Source organism: Elgaria multicarinata, chromosome 9, assembly GCF_023053635.1.
Source record: "Elgaria multicarinata webbii isolate HBS135686 ecotype San Diego chromosome 9, rElgMul1.1.pri, whole genome shotgun sequence".
Classification (NCBI taxonomy): domain Eukaryota; kingdom Metazoa; phylum Chordata; class Lepidosauria; order Squamata; family Anguidae; genus Elgaria; species Elgaria multicarinata.
Window position 1 is genome coordinate 74,145,237 of NC_086179.1, and position 20,931 is coordinate 74,166,167.

The following is a 20,931-nucleotide window of genomic DNA, read 5'->3' on the forward strand; positions in this document are numbered from 1 at the left end:
AAGGTGAATGTTTATAACTTCCTAGATTTCTCTATAACAGTATTTCAGAGCAATTCAAGATTAAAATATGATAAATCCGTAAACAACATGTTACAATACAAAAATAAATAACAGCAAGGTTTAAAAAATATTAATCAGCTGAAAACCTAATTCATTAAAAATGCAAGTGAGCTACATGAATCTTGCCACCTCCGCTGCCCCACAACATTGTTAAAAAAATAAGTAAGTAAAAAGGTATCAGGAGTGGCCTTCTTGACCCTTTTAGCACTCCAGACACCATTAAAATAAAACAATTTTGAAGCCCCGGGCAGAGGTGTGGCCCATGGATGGGGTTCTTGGGTGGCAAAAATGGCATTCATACCTCACAAAGTTGCCCCCTCCTGATTTATAAGCTCTCTGAAACAAAAAGAGATTTTACTTACTTTTTAAAAGTCAATAGAAAGGATGGCAGAGATGCCTCACTAAGCATGGTGGGGTGCCTCTAATAAGTAGCTCTAGATTTTATAACAACCTGTCATGCCTCAGATGGTGAGAATCACTTAAAGAGCCTCCTTAGATGATTTCAGTGACTAGAGCAGTGGGGGAATAGATGAGAGGGAGTGTTGCTTTTTGTGTCAGCACTTTAAAGTTGGCCCAGAAACAAAAATATAGCTGATGCAAGTCTCAGAATTAGTGTTGTCTCATCCTGTTGGCCTTTACTAGGCGAAACTCTAGCCACTGAAACTTGGACCAGTTGTTTCCAAACTATCTTCAAAGGCAGGCAGATGTAGAGTGCATTATAGTAGTCTAATGTAGAGATTAACAAAACATGGATTATGGAGATGTTGTCCTAGAAGACATAGCTGAAATGCCAGGTAGAGCTAGAAAAAGTCACTCCTGCCATAGCTGCTGTGTGCAAGTCCATTAATACCCTTGCAGGTAGATGTTGTGTTCTTTAGTTGACCCCATTTAGAGAGCATCATTGATATGTTCCTCAGTCTAAGGTTCCATCTACTACTACCATCCTGGTCATCTACTACTACCATCCCACATGTTACCTGGTGAATTGTATCTTATGTTAAGAATTTATTACCATCTTGAAAGGCCCTGTGCAGATGTATCATTTTTAAATTTACCATGGTTAAGAGGTCAAGAGGTTTGAGTGCTCTTTGCTCCCTTTCCTGTGTATTCTCCCACTTCCATTTATTGGTTAGCTTTAGCCATTAGTTCCATGTTTTCAAGGACAATGTTCCAATGTAGATGTAACACCACATCATACTTCAGGCAAACCATGAAAGCAAGAGGAATATTTGTGTTGGAGAGGAGAAGCAGCATGAGCCCATAATACACAGCCAATCTTCTAACCATGGTTAGGTAATAAAGAACATATCCCACCCACCCACCCTCACCGGGTCTGGGGAGGGTAATTACGCTAATTAGGTGGCTTGTGACTAGCACACATGGGGAGGGAAAATAAACCACCGTGGGTTATTTTCCCTCCATGTTTGATTGAGCCTATATTGGATCAATGTATGAATATGTATATAATTCTAAACAGTTCTCAGCTGCTACTTGATATCTAAATAATAGGGCTTGATTATGCCATCCTATGTTTGAGAAGCTTGAGTTTAAGCATAACATTCTTGATGGGCATATTTAATGTCATTGTTATTAAGAAGCTTTATTGGTTTGCAGAGGTAGAAAATGTTGGTGGCTTATACTTACATTGTCTGCTTAAAACTGCTGGAGTAAAGCAATTTTTAAGTACCTTGTCACAAGTGTTCTGTTTCCATTAGCAAACCAGATACCTTTGGAAAACTCACAAGGAGGAACGCTAGTCCACCCCTAAAGATACACACAGCTATGTTAAATATTCAGTGAACTTGATTACTTTATTCTGTGATCTGACAAACATAAATGCTGTTAGAGATCCTATCTACTGCCTTGCCTCCATATTGTTTTCTTTCTGTGGTCAGGAATTCATTTGAATAGATGTGATGGGTATAGGTTTTAGAACTATGTTCATTCAAGGGAAGTAGCTGATAGATTATATTGGGCTGAGCAAGTTAGTCAAACTTTGGTTCCGTTGAAATCAGTGAAACTAATTTCAGTGGGACCTACATTTGGTTAGCTCTGAATCTAACTCATTGTGTCCTGCCTTTTGATGGGGATTGAGTTACTGGGAATTAATCACAAAGCAAGCTGTTTCATGGTCTGCTGCAACTCTCAAATTGTAGTGAAGGTGATGTTGAAACCAACAAAGTCAAAAGTCCTGTGGTTTAGGGTCAGCTGTTAACATTTCCCACTGCAGTTCTCTCAGTCTTTCACAGAACTGTCTTGATGCAGAGAGAAATGTTCTTTGTAGTTACTCTATTATTATTATTATTATTATTATTATTATTATTATTATTATTATTATTATACTTGTCTGGGTAAGTACTGGGCTTATTTTAGTAGCCACAAGGGTGAATAGTATTAAAGTCAATATTTCACAAATAGAGCCTGTTTTTCTTTTCTTTTCTAGAATCCCCATTGATCAAAGCTTTCCTGCATATGTTCTTCATGCTTATGCTCTTAGTCCCCTAATTGGCAGCATAATGAACCCCCAAACGAAAACATACTTCCTCTTGCTCATTTGAATCCCTCAATTGGTGAAGAACAAGGTCATAGTGGAACCCCGTTTTTACCATGTGCATTCAGAACGTTCCTGCTGAGCAGTTACGTACATTAACCTCAGTGGTTTTTTGTTTTGTTTTTGTAAAAAGATGTACCACAAGTTCAGGAAAAATCATTATCTTCAACCAGAGATCCACAAATGTTGCTTGACTTAATAGCCAGGCATTATTTGTGATCACCACAAATCCCCTCCTCTGCATCCTCTGGCATGCACAGAGGCCTTGAGAGGTAGGCAGGAACTTTGTGTGGCATATCGAGGAGTAAGAAACACTAGGGGTCCTCTCAGTGCTCGAAGGGATTCCTGCTGTTTCTCACCTGCTCAAAACAGTAATGGAAATAAAGCTTTTGGGGTAGGGATCTCCTTGCTACAGGCCCTCTCCTCTGACAAATGGATAGTTGGATGCCTGTTCCAACTGTCCCCTACCATTATTTCAAGCAGCATCTGATGCATACTTGTGAGAAATCTTATCCCCTTCATGCTGCTGAGCTGTGTGCTGAAAATATATATTTTAATGAAATCGTATTCCAAAAACTTAGTCTAACACTAAAACTGTTGGGGTATATTGGACACCACAATATGACATGCTAAGCCATGGTGGTTAAACACTTTGAGCTAAACATTATGGCTTTTTGTGTCGTATAAACCATTCCTAATCATGGTGGCAACATAACCACAATTTAAACATGCTCACTAACCATTTGCTGCAAATGGCTTAATGTGTTGTCTGAACAGGTCCAATGTTAATAAAAGAAAAGGCAAAACAGAGACCAAAAATGTCTAGGTGAAATACTGGTCTCATAGTAAATAATAGAAGGGGTCCAATATACCCCAATAGCCTAATAGGGGTTCCCCACCCACCCAAAGAAACAACATTACAAATCAGTGTTGCAAGCTTGTACAATGAGAGTATTAACTCCTGCGCCAGTTTATACCAATTCGGAGCAGAATTAACTCCCTAAGGTAATACTTGTAATGAGTTTTCATATACACACAGGGTTGTGCAGATTATTATTATTACAAATCTACAGTGCTCTTAAAGTGGTATAACTTTAAAATAAGATAGGAAAACTAACTTGGCATTTTGTGATCATATATTATTTTTTTATAAAGTTGTTGGAGATAGAATGGACTTAGTTGTTTGTTAGTTGCACTTCCTCATTCATTTCAACATTGAAACTGATAGCAAGTTAAATGTATTTTTAAAAAAATTAAAAGGTGAGGCAAGAAATGAAACATAGGAAATTCTCCACAGTTGTTGCAGATTACATGGAGTAAGTGGTTGAAATACCCTAAAAAGAATACAGATATTTCAAACAGCTGCTGAAGTCTGCAATAACCCCATTAGCACAGGAGAAAAAATTTAGAAAAAAGATGATGGCTATAATCCCCAACCCTGAAGCAAGGTTTCGTCTGATATTTCTCTGACACTGGTTGTTGTTGTTGTTTTAAAAAAATGCTCTATGCTTTTCGATTTGTGTGTGTGTTTCTGTTCAAAGCTTCTTGTATACAACTTCACTTTAAACCAACTAGAAATTCCATAAAATTAGAAATCTATAAAATCTTTGGAAAATGTCAGTAAAGTAAGTGGCTCAATACATTCCTTTTTGGCTTCGCTGCAGTCTTCAAAGGGCTTTCTAGTAGTCTTCTTGTAGCCTGTGATCAGTTTGTCCAAAAGGATTGCAAGGTTGCAGTCCATTTCACTTGATTGCATATAATGAAAATATGTTTGAGCACGCTAATCTTTTTCAAATAAGTATCTCAAAGGGGTCTTGCATTCTGGCTGTAAACAACTGTTCCTGCTGGCTTACAAAAAGAAAATATAGGGCTGTTTCTTTCTGGATCCTAGATGCTTATGCAATTTTTTGAAGTTGGTTTGCAGAAAAATGCTCTTCCTAGTGTTCTTATGACTGTATTGATCAGAATTTTAGCTTAGTGTATAGAAGTCATGAGTACAGGATTGGAGGAATAAAACTAATCAGTTAACCCCTAAACTGGAAAATAGCATCCTGTTTTTGTTAAAAATATTAAAAGTGATAAAGTTGTACTATATTGAAAATGTTAGCAAGACCATTCTGTGGATATGTTTCCATTGTGGAAAAGCAAAATTCTTTCTGTACTTTTTCTGCACAGTGAAGGTTTTAAGGAAAATTGTGCGATGGTTTCAGATAAAGAAGAAGCTGAGAAATTGTTAAACCTAAATGCTCTCAAGCCCATTTCATTTCTCTTGGAGCAGTTTACAGTAATTATAAATGTTATTTCTAAAACACTCTGCATTACAACATAAGATCTAGCAGTTGATTGCAGAGTGCATTGTTCTAAATAAATCTCAAGTACATTAATATCATCTGTGTTTGAGGCTCTGTTTGTTATCTAGTACATAGATTCCCAAGGTATTTTTCATTAGCACTTCATTCTGTGGTTTCCCTGCTTTCTTTGAACTTCTTAACCACTGTACATGATAAAAACAAAATTTGGGGAGAAGATCAAGCTATTTTGTAGTTACTTAAACCCAAACCTACAACTTTGTTTCCTTTCTTAATTTCCATGTACTGAAAACTAATTCAGTAGCGTCTTGTGACCCTGGACACAGCCTACAATATACATTCCAAAATTCACATGTGCAAGATACTTTCTTGGGCTTTCTTTGCTAATGTCTTTCTGCACTGTTGAAGCATCCTCAGAGTTACTGGTATTGACTTCTAAATATAGGTGCTATATAAGCTAACATTTGAAACTTATAGGAAAAAATTATCTGTCCTCTTCTTTCATTAAAAGGCATTTCTGAAAGAAAACAAAAAGCAGCCCATTATTTTTATTTAAAAAATGACCCCTGAGTTCCCTGACGCTACTGCTTTCAGTGATGAGCAGTTGATTTAAAGTGGAGACTATTTCAGTCTTTCACTTTCAAATTTTATATTAAATATGACTAGTAGAACACATAGTTTGCATAGTTTTTGCTAATCTTGCTCTGGAAACTGCTGGGAGGAGGGCTTATTTATTTAAAGCTCTTTTTCCTTTCAGTGAGACTAAATGGCTTTTTCACTGTCTTCCAGGTTCTCATATTAACTAATATGCTGAGTATTTATCTATTTGGATCCTAATTATTTTCTATTATCCTGAACCCGGACTGGAATTCAATGTAATGATCATTTTGGAACGCAGAAAGACAATTACATTTCAAGTAATTATTTTGGATCATGTTGGAGACACCAGCCATCCTTAAAACAAAATCAATATCTTGAACACTGTTGGAGGAAGTCTTTGATATATATGAACCTATGCTCTTCATTCAGTATATTTCCCCATCTCCGTAAGTTATAAAGTTGTATGTTGCAATCTATGTGACATAAATTGGTCGCAGTTTTACCAATCCCCAGAACTCTTATCTCAAACATGCTCCATGTGGGTTGATTGGTTAAGAATGTTCCTTTTCATCTCCATTCCTCTGCAAACCAATCTAATCTTCCCTCGGCCAGGATTTTAACTTCATAATACATACACCAGATTTGGTAACTATTTTTCTCTCCACCTTTATTTGGTTTCATACAATATGATCATCTGTATATTAGGAAATAATCAGGAGATGGAAGTAGTTATTGAAACATAAATGTAATTTTACACAAACACATGATTTTACACAAGCACCTAGTGGCAAAAAGTGTCTACGTAGTTGCCTCCATCTCATTGATTGTTGAAAATGCTTGCCTGCTGTACCCTCAACTAATGTCTAGATAAGCCTACCCAATCCTGTATTCTTCAGTTATATAGAGAGGGAATTGGTTGATACATTTTGACAACATAAAATCAAAGATATTGAATTCCTAAATACACATTTGTAATAATATTTCTCAACCTTTAATATATTTCCCTTTACCTTCTGTTCTTTCAAAATTGCTTGCTTCTTCATGAAGTTTTTTGGGATCAGTATACAATACTGATCTGGTGGACAATGGTCCGTGTGTTTTTTTATATGCGTTATCTCTGGCATAGCAGTACTAAAGTATAGAATCTATGTTCAGATAATTGGGTTTTTGCAAAAGAGATTCCCCTCTCAGTGGTTGGAAGTCTCAGTACAAACATGGTGGTTATATATAGGACAGTTTCATTAATAGTAGTCAAAGAGCCCTTTACAACTTAAGAGTCCTGGGGCACAGTAACAGGCTTACTATGTGGCATGAGGTTGTGTAGACAAGAGCTTATTTCATCAGAAGTGAAGTAGATCTGAAATAAGCTCTTGGCTATGAGCTTTTATAGGCAGTTAGTATCTAAAATGCCACAAACTTTTCCTTGTTAAAACACACTAATACGACTTCTCTTCTGAATGTTATTCAGAAGAGTTGTAGCAAAGAATGGAGTGTTGTTAGCTGAAGTGGTGCTTGGGACAGTGAGAATTTATAAACATGGAAAGATCATGGGAATTTTAACAAGCCTTTGAAATGGTACTAACCATTTGCAGCAAATTTCAGGGTGCATCTAACAGAACATTTCGGTTGCAGAAGAAGTTGAGTATTGATTCTCAGACTCACCATTGCCCAACAGAGCAATTTCTGGGACTCTGTGCAGCTTCTGTGCTTCCCACCTCATAATGATCTAACTGGTTTTGTTGAACTGTTTGTGTTAATAGAGTTAAGCCACTTTGAGCACCGTGTTTTGGTAGAAAAGTGGGATATAGACCAGGTAAATAAATTCATAAACAACTTGTTGGTCAGTCCAAAATGCTATATGGAACTGTATCTGTTCCCAGTAACTTCTCTTCTATCTCTTTGTAGTTTTTAAAATATATTTTGCATGTATTTTTGCAACTCATTGGAGTTTAAGACATGGAACTCTGTGTGGATGTAAGAAATTAAATTTCAGTTGAATGTGGTTTTAAACTCTTGTGCCTGGTGCTCATATAGAGGGGTATGAACAAATGTTTTAAACTGCACTGTTCTGGCTTAGGTCTTAAATCGTCTACTTCTTACTGGGTCAAATATTTTAAACTGCACTATTCTAGTTTAGGTCTTAAATATTCTACTTTTTACTAGGTAGCAAAAACAACAACAACCCAGTTCAGTTAATGCCATGATACTGGTCAAAATTTTCAGGCATCTGTCAGACTGTGTTCCTAGAAATAAGTTGCAGGCCCTCCAAGCTCCCTTTCTCAGCCCCTGTGTGTACATAGCACTTGGTTTGCGTCCTGATTCACTTGCTTTTCAGATTCTGTTACATTTGGGTTTATGTGTATAATTGTGAATGGCTTTTTTCCAACTTAAATTGTTCTATTTTGGAGGAGGCTGGAGGTCTTAATTGCATGAGGATTTAGCCTTGTAACTGCTGTTTCTAATAGTAGTTTTTTTCACTAAGATTTGTGCACATATTTACTGTTCTGAGTAATGGAATCATCTTTGCCTATGCACCATCTCACAGAATGGGCATATACATACAATTATGGATTGGAATTGTTTAATGTGGAAACTTCAGGAAAACTTCACAGGTAACATGGCACGAACTGTTGAATACTCTTTTTCACACTGATTTCCCTGTGCCCAGCATATTCTAGAGTAAGGAAATGTGTGCCCTTAATAGAGAGAGGTTAATGTCTGCATCCCACAACGGTATACGATTTTCTCCCTAGTTTCCAGTCAATTAGCAGTATAATTAGCTAATGATAGGTAGGAGAAGATTCTGGCATTGCTTCCCATGTTACATGAACACATTTTCTTCCACCAGAGCATATGTAGGTACAGGGAAATTTTAATGTGAGAAGTCACTCTTAGGCTTTGTCTGCATTCTGTCTTATAGTTGGCTGCCTCTGGTTTTTATTGCAACAGGTGCACACACTGTTAGATTGACTGCTATGTGATTTGAACATCACGTGATACTTGATTTAACTTAAGAAAAGTTATATCTTACATAGAGTTTTCGGGTGTTTTTTAAAAACAACAACAACAACATTGGAAATACCTGATTTAAGGCTCTCTAAAGACACATAATTTCTTGCTTAGACTGTTCACCACAAGAAAATTGACAGTTTTCATCAGTATATCCTCTACAAGTTTGATTAGACTACCCTATCCCCAGTTCGGAAGCAAAAGATAACACACTAAAAATTAAGAGCTGTCAAACTGCTTGGGTTGTGGAGGTTTGGACTTGTTCAGTGTTGTGTTTGGCTTCTGTGCAGTGCTATCTATGTAAACAATAGGGTCGAAAATTGGACTCTAAAGGAAATAAGCACTTTTGCCCTTCTGTTGGCTGAGTGTGATCCACCTAAACGGTCATGGATGGAGGACAGCAACTTTCCATTTTCCTCTGACCAGTTGGAGGAGCAGAATGAGTGCACTCCCTCACAATTCTGATGGCTTAAGTGCTATATTTACACAATTTTGGATAAGAAGCTTTCAAAGCAGTTAATGATGTTTTAGTTCTGTGTGTCTCTTATGTTACTTCAAATTTGGTTCTGCATGTATTATTTTAGGATCAGCACTGTCTGATATATCTTGAAATGATAATCAGTTCCTTTGACTTGTCTTCCTATTTCTACACATTTTTGCATGTTTTTTTCTTAATTGTTTAACATTTTCTCTTTCTTCTTGCACATGTTACAGCTCTTTTAGCAGAGGCTTTAAAACATGCACTTGAATGTCAGACATGTATAAAAATACAGTGCACTTTCAAATTATGCTTGTGTGTTCTTTTCTGTTAACCTGCCAGGTCTTTCAAATGGTTTTGGGGATGGCAGTAAAGACTCAGAATCAGATGATACTCCAGGGAGAAAAGTTGAACCTCGTCGACGATGTGCATCAGAATCTAGTCTATCCTCAAGTAACAGCCTGTTGTGTAATTCAAGGTAAAAACATGGTGTTTTTAGCCTAAGTTAAAGGATGAGCAAAATACAACAGATTAGATTTAGACTTCCCATAAGCAGAACTCTGCTCATGGGATGCTCCCAATAGAGGAAGGGGTGGAGGTGAATTCACAAATTCTTCCTTTCACCAATTCCTCCTTTCTCCTGTTCTGGAGAGTTGGGGGGACCCTCTTGGAAGAGTGTGAGAGGAGGGGACAGTGAAAATTTCCTCGGTTTCCTCAACCAGGAGTCTCCACTGAATTGAAGACCCTTCCACAAATGGAAGGAGACCTTTCACAAACAGAAAAACAACTCAGGATCCAATACATAGTTTAGTTGAAAATATGAGTATCTACAGTTTTTTAAAAAAATCTCATACGTTGCTTGTGAACTGATGGCTCACGTAAGTTGCCAAAGTCAAGTGGGCAGCTCAACAATACTTTGTAATGATACTGACATATAAATAACCATATCTGCAGCGCTCTAAAGAAGTAGAATATTTTTTTTTTCGTATCTGCAAACAAACAAGTGACTATTTTAGTGTTTTCTAGTAATGCTTCAAATATTTGCAGTTTTAGCTTGCCCAAATGTGGAAAAGGCAAACCAGCACTTATACGAAGGCACACGTTAGAAGACAGAAGTGAATTGATATCATGCATTGAAAATGGAAACTACGCAAAAGCAGCAAGAATTGCAGCTGGTAACTAACATCTTTTTTAAAAAACATATTGAATAAACACATAGCCATCTCTAAGGCTTTCTGCCTGCTCTCTAGGTGCAAAATGCCTGTGTCTTCTCAAGTCATGTGTTTCTGTGCCCAGGTGAATGGATGCCCTGCCCTTTTATACCTACCACTTGACTATTCCATTGTGTATAAAAAGGTTTTCCAAGTTGCACCTCATCTTGATGCCCCGATGTCTCTTCTTTTGATCAGTCTCATATTTCACCGTCTCGCTTGCATGCGCCCCCCAACAAAAATTATCATAGCATATGCAAACCCCCTTCTACCCATAATTCTTTCTATTTGTTTCCCCACATTCTGTTATTCGCAACTGACCCAACTTGCTTTGACTCATTCAGCTATTTCCATGTCTTTTGTTTGTTGCTCCCTATGTTTATAATAGTATTCCCCTTACCATTCATCAAATGAGTTCCCTCTCATGACCTATTTAGCATTGCCTTTCCTGAATGAGCCTCCCCTTATCTGCTTCCCCTGAGCTGTCCTTCTTATTCATACTAGTTTTGCTTGTTTTTTCCATCTAATATAAAGTGTAAACCCTATGGGTTGGATCCAGATTAAGGCGTATGCAATGGAGATGGTGGAAGCGTATTTGCCCATGGCAGCCCCTCCAAAGTGCTTGCGCAGAGGGTCGGGACCCTGCAGAATGGGCTAAGCTGTGGGGGTGAAGGGGAAGGGAGTCCCCCAAAATTGGACCAAGGCACCTTCTTTGCCCCTCAGCTCCCTGTGCCACAACCTACCCTATTCATCAGGGTCTCTTGACAGAGTAGCTTTTTCAGGGAGTGGTAGATGTGCTATTTATTTAAAATATTTCTTGGCCGCCTTTTGGGCAATCTCTCAAGGCGACGTACAAAAATAAAACACATAAAAACATGTAGAGGAGTGGGTGGAGAATCCATGTCCACCAGTACTGTTGCATGTGCCTGAATCTGGATCCAACCCAGATCTTGCTTATCTGCATGGAAAGCTTCGTTTTGAAACAGCTCCTTTGTGGTTCGTGATGATTTTTAATCATGCAAAAGACTGGAGCAACTAGGGCAGAGGGGGAGATTGCTGATTAAAATTGATCCAAACCATATAGGAGCTTCTTCCCGCTAATGCCCTACTCAGAAGGCACCCACATAATTTCCCTTTTCAGTGGCCACCATGATAACAGTGTATTGTTTGCAAATAACCATAATGAACTACTTTCTGAAATAACTATTCGTTTTAGAAGTTGGACACAGCAGCATGTGGATTTCTACTGATGCTTCCAGTTCTGTACTTGAGCCTCTAAAAGTCGTGTGGGCCAAATGCAGTGGGTATCCTTCCTATCCGGCACTGGTGAGTTAGCAACCCATCAGCAAAACACCAAATAATTAAAATTAACTAAATTTCACAGTTTACAGATCAAACATTTTTATGTAGGAATCCTGAACATTTCTGTTTTGTAGTGTACATTAGAGCTGACCAGGAGCAGGTTTCAATTTTTATTCCAGTTGCATGATTTATTACTTAATGTGTTTGAGTTCATGAAATGACAAATGATCATTGTCATGTCTTGAAGCTGTCAGAATCCATCTCTGGATGCATCCAATTTTGCAAGTATCCCGTTAACAGCTAGTTTTCAAAATATATTTATAATTTGTAATAAAAAAATCAGCTCACTATATGTGTGGTGGCCATAGGAGGTGACTGCCACTGGAGTTGGTGAAATAACTTGCATAGGTGCCCCATTGTTCTGTGAGTAAAAATGTCAGCCCTCTAGTAAGGTGAAAACAACAACCATAACCTTGTTTTCTCAACTTATCCATAATAAATTTCAAAATATATTTCATAAGGAATTCAGTCCTCTGTTCTTTTAAATAAAATTTTGAAGGTGTTACCTTAGCAGTATGGGCTCTGACCATGTGGGAGCATCTCCTGGGTGGTAGCACTAACCCAAGTTAGAATTCGTTCTGACATTGCTTAGCTAATGTCTGAATTAGGTCTAAGTTTGTGTACAGTGGGTTGGATCCACAGTTAAGCACTCACAGAAGTTTGCTCTAAAATTTTCAGGAAGTCTTTCCTCCCCCATCAGCACCCACCCATACCATAACTACCTCAATCAGAAAGGTCCCCAGATACTTTGCAGGAGCTATGTGGGGGTTGGAGGGGCTGCTATGGCGGGAAGATGGAGGAGAGTTGGCTTTTGATGGCTTTGTTATACACACTTAACCCTGGATCCAACCCATTGTTGTTGTTTTAATTTGCATTAGTATTACTATATATAAAAGAAAATTCTTAAGAATACAGGCTAGTAATTTGCCATCCTTCCTCACCCCCTCTGTGTTATAGATAATTGACCCTAAAATGCCTCGTGTTGCTGGTCATCACAATGGTGTTACAATACCGGTGCCACCCCTTGATGTGTTGAAAATTGGAGAACAAATGCAGACCAAATCAGATGAGAAGCTTTTCTTGGTTTTATTTTTTGACAATAAAAGAAGTTGGTACGTGACTTTTTTTCTCTCTTTCAAACCAAGTAGTCCTATGTACTTTTGCTGTAAAGGAAGTTGAGAATGTGATGAATTAGTTTCTATAGCTTCTTATGTGTTTTTGAAGTGGAGCTTTGCAGAAAGAGTAGAGCAAAATGATAAAATCGGTTCAGGCATGAGATTTCACAAGCACTTATTCATGTTTGATATTCATGTTTGATAGAATGTGCACATACTGGAGTTCTGAAACACGACTGAAGCCAAGATTGTGCCCCTTCCTGAAAAAGGAACATTGGGAGTGGTCATTAGGGGATTTGGAGCCAAGAGCCATCAGTATGCTGATGACCCACAGCTCCGTCTCCCTATGACATCTGAATTAGGAGAGGCTGTGCAGCTCCTGGATCAGTGCCTAGACTCAGTGATGGGCTGGATGAGGGACAATAAACTAAAGCTGAATCTTGGCAAGACAGAAGGGTGAGTGGTTCCCATGTCTGGGAGATAGGCTTATTGTCTGTTCTAGATGGAATTGCACTCCCTCTGAAAGATCAGGTTCATAGTTTGGAAGTACTCCTAGATCCATCATTGTCACTAGAGTTCCAAGTGGCCATGGCAGCTCAGAGTGCCTTTTAAAAGCTTCAGCTGGCTCTCCAACTACAGCCTATTTTGGACAGGGATAGCTTGGCCACAGTGGTACAGATGTTAGTAACCTCAAGACTGGATTACTGGAATGCGCTTAAGGGCTGCTCCAGAAGCTGGAGCTAGTGCAGAACGCTGCACCTTAGCTGTTGTCTGGAGCTGCCCCTTTTCAGAATGTAACTCCTTTGCTGAGGTAACTGCACTGGTTGCCTATTTGCTGTTGGTTCAGGTTTAAGGTTTTGGTACTACTGTACCAAGCCCAAAATAACTTGGCACCAGGATACCTGAGGGAGCACCTTCTGCCTCATCAATCTGCCTGGTCACTGTGGTCATTAGAGGGCATGCTCTTGACTGCTGTCCATCAGGAGAATAACTTTTAGGGTGGTGGCCTCTTTTCTTTGGAATTCCCTGCCCCTGGAGTCAGGCAGGCACCAACACTGTACTGTTTTCACTGCCTCCTGGAAACAGCTCTTTTCCAGGAAGCATCCCTTAACTGTCCAGCCATGGCTATTATTGGGATTCTGTTTTAATATGAACAATTTTAATATGCTGTTTTGACCTTTTTATCTTTTGACTGTCTTCTTTCTTATTGTGTTCGACGCTCTGGAATCTATTTTAGATATGGAGTGGTATATAAATACTGTAAAAAAAAAACCTGCATGGCCATTCATAGTGGTTATGACCACTATTAATCTTGGGATGAAATACTGTGAAATGTTCTGTAATATGAGGTTTTTCCTTAAACCAGCAATGAGGAACCTCCAGCTCATGGATTGGATGTGACGCACCAGATCTACCCATCCAGCCCACTGAAGCTTGGCCAGGATCCTACCTCTAAGCCCCACCCCTTGGGAAGATCAAGGGGAGAAGGAAGTTGCTTGCCTCAGAACTGCTGCCTCAAGGCACAAGCAGAGCCTCAAAGCAGCTGTTCTGGCAGAGTAGCGTCTTCTTTGCCACTGCTCACTATTTCCTGAACAACAGGGAAGAGGGAGTGCTCTGTATTTATTTGCTGTGTAGTTCTTCACCACACAACACAGAAACCCAACTGTTTGGATATGGAGAAGGAGAACCCTTTCTTCATGTCCAGATCACAGTGTTTCTGTGCTCCCTTCCCACTTTACAGCACAGAAGGCAAATGGTGTGTGTGTGTATTATATGAAAGAGAGGCGAGATTGTCATAGAGAATGTGGGTGGAAGAGAAAACATTTTGCCCTCAACCACTTTTCCCCAAGGGATTGTAGTCCTCTGAATGAGAGAAAGGTACCCCATCCCTGCCTTAAAATACATGGAAGTGATATATGGTGCAGAACCATATTGCCTGCCTTTTAGTTGGTGCTGGGTATACTACAGCAGTTCTTGCTCAGCTGCCTGGCTGCTAATTTTGTTTCCAGGCACATTGCAGGTTACTGATCATGACGTAATGAAGCCCTAATCAGCTTGGCCCAGCTTACCTTATAGTACTTTTTCCTATACACACATCTCTCTATTGTGACATTTGCATGAGGTTTTGTTTCACATCCCACTTCTGCAGAAAATAGGATAATGAATTGAATGTACAAAGTAAGTCCTTTTTCTCCTTATTTGGAGCCTGTTTGGCCAATAGCACTGTTTCTTGATTTTTTACCTTTGGAGTTTTCTGATTAATCTGCAAGTATTAATTTTGTTTATTTATGTTGTTTCTCATTATGACTTTTAATAGATTTTGATTCTAATTATATATATTGTAAGCTGCTTTGAGCATTGTTTTAAAATGAAGACAAGTATAGACTTTTTTTAAAAAAATACATAGCATCAGACACATTAAGTATTCAGGTTACATGAGGTGTTTTTTTTGTCCACTTACAGGCAATGGCTTCCAAAATCCAAAATGATTCCACTTGGGATTGATGAAACAATAGACAAGTTAAAAATGATGGAAGGTCGGAACTCAAGTATTCGTAAAGCTGTTAGAGTTGCTTTTGATCGTGCTATGAACCATCTAAGTAGAGTTCATGGAGAACCAGTCAGTGACTTCAGTGATATTGACTAACATAGGTTATCACTAAGGCACAAAAATACCTTGTATAGAGAGACCTACGAATGAACCTCTTTGTCTACAAGAATGTATTGAAGATACAGCTTCGTAATCATTGATCCAGTGGCAGAGTTCTGCAGTTCCTTGAGCAGCTCCTCTGAATCACCATTGCCATATTGATTTAAAGATTTTTTTTTTATCATTGTTGCCGTTTGGAGGATTTTCCACTAAAATATCTTGTTCATAGTGTTCATAAACTGTACATATATGTATATTCAACTCTTAACTTATTCTGATTTAGATGTAGCTTTTTATTTCTTTTATTTTGCTGGGAAAGGGATAGATTGTCACTTCAGTTTCTTTCCACATTTTAAAAACAAAAATCTTAAGCGCCACCTTCCAGCTTAAGGTGCTAGGTGAATCTTGAAGTAAATAACATCAGATAGGTTTGGCTAAATCAGATATTATGATATGGTGCTGCTTATGTAACTTTATGTGATTTGTAGCTTTTAACAAGACCTCTGAATGTTTGATTTTTCATAAATCATTAGTCTTTGCACAAAGTACCACATAGTTAAGATGTAAATTTACAACAACTAATGTGTATTTTAAGAGAAGAAATTACATTATATTGGAGGGTACTTTGTGAAAAAGACAAAAGAAGTAAAAAAAAAAATTATGCTATGTACATCACTTGAAAAATCACCAAAAACACTCCCTTGTTGCCCAAAAGATAACTTTAGAAATTATTTGTGTTTTACACAAAACTGGCTTTAAGCCTGTAAGTATATTATTTCTTGCAAAAACCATATCTCATCTATCTCCCCTGAATTTTATGTGCCTCCCTGTGTTATATTTATTGTAGAAAATGTATTACTTTGCTTTATAAAGAGAAATAAATGAGAAAGTATATTGATATACATTTTTATACAGGCACATAAGACAATTTGCTTTGGGAGAAAAAGCTGTCTTGGAAATGGTTGTATAAAATAACTTGATGGGTTGTGTGTAATTTGACTTTTTTGTAACTTGTAATCTTTGTTTCAATGAGGGGATTTATGTAACTTTTAATTTTAGAACACTTTGGTAGCAATAGAAACTTTGGATACATTTTTGTATGGTACATGTGATGTATATAGAATTAGTACTTTATTTTTATTTCAAAGAGGTAAAGCATTACATTTAGGGAAGGAAAATGGTAGGGTGGGTTTCCAGTAATAACTTTTATATTAAAAAAAAATAAAGTCAAACTATTGATTGTTGTAGTTACTTTATTTCTATGTTCACTGGAATACTGAATTTGTAACTATGAAAATGGCAAGTATGTTTTCAATGTGATTTATAATGACTACATTATTTATAAGTGCACTGCGTTCGATTCTTCAGTGATAACTTAAATACTGTAACAAAAGGTATATAATATGCAACACCAAATAATGCATATGAATGCACGAAATATTTATGCCCAGCTTTTTTTTAATAATGGGTTAGCAGATATGGCAAAGCCAATACTTTGAAAATCTTTTAAAACAGTTTCATGGAATAGCATTCTTCATTGTAAAACCTGCTTGAATTTTTATTTTAAAGCTACAGCCAATTTTGGAATAGTTTCTAATGTTTTTATTCTCTATGGTTTGTAATACCCCCTTAGAAGCTGAAATAAAATTCCTTTCTCAAGTGATATTTTTGTCATGCCTTTAGCCCCTTATAATCTCCATAAGATCCAGAACTACCCAACTTCTTTCTAGCTCCCTAGTTCTGATGATAGAGATGACTCAACCTCAGTTCAACATATCCTGTTCAGACTTTCCCTGCACGAGGCTGTATTTTGGACCTCCTAACATCTGTCTTTGCATAAACGACTGTAGGGCTGGAGCTCACAGATCTTGTACGTAACAACATGAATTCCCAGCAATACATGGACGCATCTGGAAAGGACAGGTTGCTTCAACCAACTTCTGTATGATTGTGTATAATGATGCTCATTCAAATGCAGTTGCCAGGAGAGTCCACAGATGGAGACCAATGTAGTATCTGACCAGCCCAAAGAGAATAATGTAGTAGTTTTAAAGTGAGAGTTGCAAAATTTCAAATGTAAAATCTGATACAAATACTGAGACATAGCTGGACAAAAGATACATTAGTTATATTAGTCTGACAGCTTCCAGGGCTTCTTGGTAATGTGCATTTTGGATTGATCAAAAATTTTTTTTTGCCTTTTCATGATTTGATTTTTCACTAGATATATTGTACTATATTAGAATAGGTTACATACCGGACACTAAGGGCTGCTGTGAAAGTTCCAATTGTGTTATAATGAAGATAACATTGTTGTAAAATGCATGCGTCTTCTGCATCTGATATATACCTAGTAAGAATCTTGCCCATAATCTTTGTTGCTTTTTGTGGAATTTTCCCTGAAAGGCTTGTTAAAAGTCTAACCTCTAACTCTTTGGCAGAAAGATATAAACAAATGTTTACAGCTATTAGACTGTTTTGAGGGTGATAGAATTAGGGTTGAGTTAAGCAATAAAAATTTGATCACAAAGTTAAGAGCTGCCCTACACTTCCCCTTGGACAAGTCCAGAGGGATTAGCTGCATGAAATGAAAGAAGAGAAAGAAAAGCCCCAGTGGCTTCTAGCCTCTGAATTCAGTTCTTGTTCCCCCTGGAATCAGGGAAAAGCAATGGATGAATGAGTGAGTTCTTCAAGCTTCTCCAGCTTCCCTTGCCTATAGAGCAGAGAGCCTTCAGGGTTCTTAACAGAACCAGCTTGCTTTTCTTATCATGTGTAGCCCACCTCTTTATGATTTTGTGGCCAGCTCTTACTGGTTTTACTTCACAACTTACATGTTTTACATCAGCTACCCCCCAACCTGATGCCCTCCAGATGTTTTTGGCTTCAATTCCCATCAGCTCCAGCCAGCATGATCAATGGTCAGGAATGCTGGAATTTGTTGTCTAAAACATCAGGAGGCACCAGGTTAGAGAAGGCTGTTTTCCTTGGTATTTTATTTATTTATTTATTATATTTTTATACTGCCCAATAGCCGAAGCTCTCTGGGTGGTTCACAAAAATTAAAACCATCATAAAACAACCAACAAGTTAAAAACACAAATACAAAATACAATATAAAAAGCACAACCAGGATAAAGAAAACATGCCGCTTTGGGGGGTGTCAATGGCTAGCAGTTTTTCAGGATAGGAAAGTATTACATATATTTATGATTGCTAAATTAGCTGCATTTCTAATTATCAATGTGTGAAGTTTAGAGGTCAGAGTTTAATTAAATTGTCAGCATGGCTGATGGAAATAATATTCTTATTATCTAGGTATAGCACAGTGTTTATGGACTTTGTGTATGTATTCTCTTTATGTGTGTAATATTTTTTCATGATTTCTATGTTTGCATTCATAGAAAACTATTTTTAAAACAGTGAAAAAGTTATTTTAAACTTCCAGGCCCAAACTTTCAAGGGGCAGTTGAACCCTATAGCGCTACTTCTCCCTGCTAAGTGCAAAGTATCACTTAAAAGCAAAAGAGATGGAGATGTGGTAAAAACTGAAATGCTGGTGTTTGGGAAATAGAAGGACAGTCACCTTGAGCTAGCAAAACTAGTGGCATGTTTCTTTGGATCCCTGCCTTCATCTTCTAAGAGTAGTTAGGTTAAACTACATTATCGAAAGTATGTGTATCCCCCCACCCCGATAGAGTCCCAAAACGTCTGTAAAAACGATACTCTACTAAATCCTGTGGTTTATATTAGAGTAATAACATTCACCTCTTATTTCCCCCCCACCATCTCATTTCCTCTTTGGCCTAAAACACTGGAAGCGCTAAGTATTAATCAAATGACAGCACTACATTAGCATAATGGCCTTTGAGGGGTTTTAGCACTTCACACTGATGGATTGAGTGTTCATTTAGTGCAAATACCCAAATGCCTAAGGAGAATTATGACAGACTTCTTTTCTTGCAGAAAACGTCCCTTGTTAGCATGAGCTCATTTGTCCAATGCAAAGTGGCTTTAAAAGTATGCCCGAAATTAAAATCTGCCTTTATGCAGAAACCCCCTTTTTTAACTAAAGTAAAAGAATCTCACATAAGGCTTACATTTCATAAGGAAGCTGCTTTAGCCAGTTCCTTGTGAAAAAATGAAAACAAGTAGCCTTGGGATATTCCCCGAGGAAAATTTCCCTACTCTCAAAATTCTCAGCTTTTAAGACTGGGGCTAAGCTAACAATTACAAGAGGGGCTTCTCTACCCATCCATTGCATAGAATCATAGAATAGTAGAGTTGGAGGGGGCCTATAAGGCCATCGAGTCCAACCCCCAGTTCAATGCAGGAATCCCCATCAAAGCATGCTTTTCAGATAGCTGTCCAGCTGCCTCTTAAATGCCTCTAGTGTGGGAGAGCCCACAACCTCCCTAGGTAATTGGTTCCATTGTCATACTGCTCTAACACGGAGTTTTTCCTGATGTCTAGCTGGAATCTGGCTTCCTGTAACTTGAGCCTATTATTCTGTGTCCTGCACTCTGGGAGGATCGAGAAGAGATCCTTGCCCTCCTCCATGTGACAACCTTTCAAGTACTTGAAGAGTGCTATGTCTCGCCTCAACATGCCACATTTTTCAGTAGTGTATTTTGTAGGGCAGTGCACTGCTTCGGATCCAAATCCAAAGCAGATCAGGGTGATTTGGACCTCGCCAGGTCGGGGGAGGTCCGAATCTATCTGAAGTGGTTTGGAGAGGTCCGAATAGCTTTGGAACAATTTGGATCAATTCAGACCCTTTCCGAAGCACATATACACATGAAAATGGGCATCATGATAGCCTCCACATAGGACCTTATGCATGCCGACTTTGAAGCAAATTGGATCATCCCCTGACCTTGGGATTTTTAAAAGATTTTTGCATTCCGCCCCCATTTACAAAACTCCATTCATCTCTGTCATTTTTCACGATACACACATGTAACTGGGCACCATGATAGCTTCCACATAGGACTCACGCATGCCAATTTTGAAGCAAATTGGATCATCCCCTGATTTTTAAGGAATTTTTTTAAAGATTTAACCCTCAACCACAATATCCCTCAGAAATAAAATGTGTGTTGGAAGGAGCTAGCTGAAAGTGCATCTCAGGACATCATTAGCACTTCAAAAGGAAGTGTAAATGGGGGGGGGACTTTAAAAATTCTCTAAAAATTAGGGGATGATCCGATTTGCTTCAAAGTCGGTATGCATAAGGTCCTATGTAGAAGCTATCATGGTGCCCAGTTACATGTGTGTATTTTGAAAAATGACAGAGATGAATGCAGTTTTGTAAATGGGGGGGGACTTAAAAAATCGCCTAAAAATCAGAGGATGATCCAATTTGCTTCAAAGTTGGCATGCATAAGGTCCTATGTAGAAGCTATCATGGGATCCAGTTACATGTGTGTATCTTGAAAAATAGAATCATAGAATAGTAGAGTTGGAAGGGGCCTATAAGGCCATTGAGTCCAACCCCCTACTCAATGCAGGAATCCACCCTAAAGCATACTTAACAGATGGTTGTCCAGCTGCCTCTTGAATGCCTCTATAGAATAAATTTTAAAAGTT

General features: G+C 38.1%; 1 protein-coding gene across 3 annotated transcripts in view; it reads left to right on the forward strand.

Moving 5' to 3' along the window:
- Nucleotides 1–17,008, forward strand: part of BRD1 (bromodomain containing 1) — a 40,630-nt gene extending 23,622 nt beyond the window's left edge. For 2 of the 3 annotated variants that reach the window (XM_063134105.1, XM_063134104.1), the window contains exons 9-13: nt 9,350–9,485; nt 10,055–10,182; nt 11,435–11,544; nt 12,538–12,692; nt 15,159–17,008. In XM_063134105.1, coding sequence (XP_062990175.1) covers nt 9,350–9,485; nt 10,055–10,182; nt 11,435–11,544; nt 12,538–12,692; nt 15,159–15,342 — 713 coding nt within the window. In that variant the 3' untranslated portion in view covers nt 15,343–17,008. Of the gene's footprint in view, nt 1–5,709; nt 5,916–9,349; nt 9,486–10,054; nt 10,183–11,434; nt 11,545–12,537; nt 12,693–15,158 lie in introns of those variants that run through there. The other variant, XM_063134106.1, reaches the window with a different exon arrangement.
- Nucleotides 17,009–20,931: the final 3,923 nt, after the last annotated feature.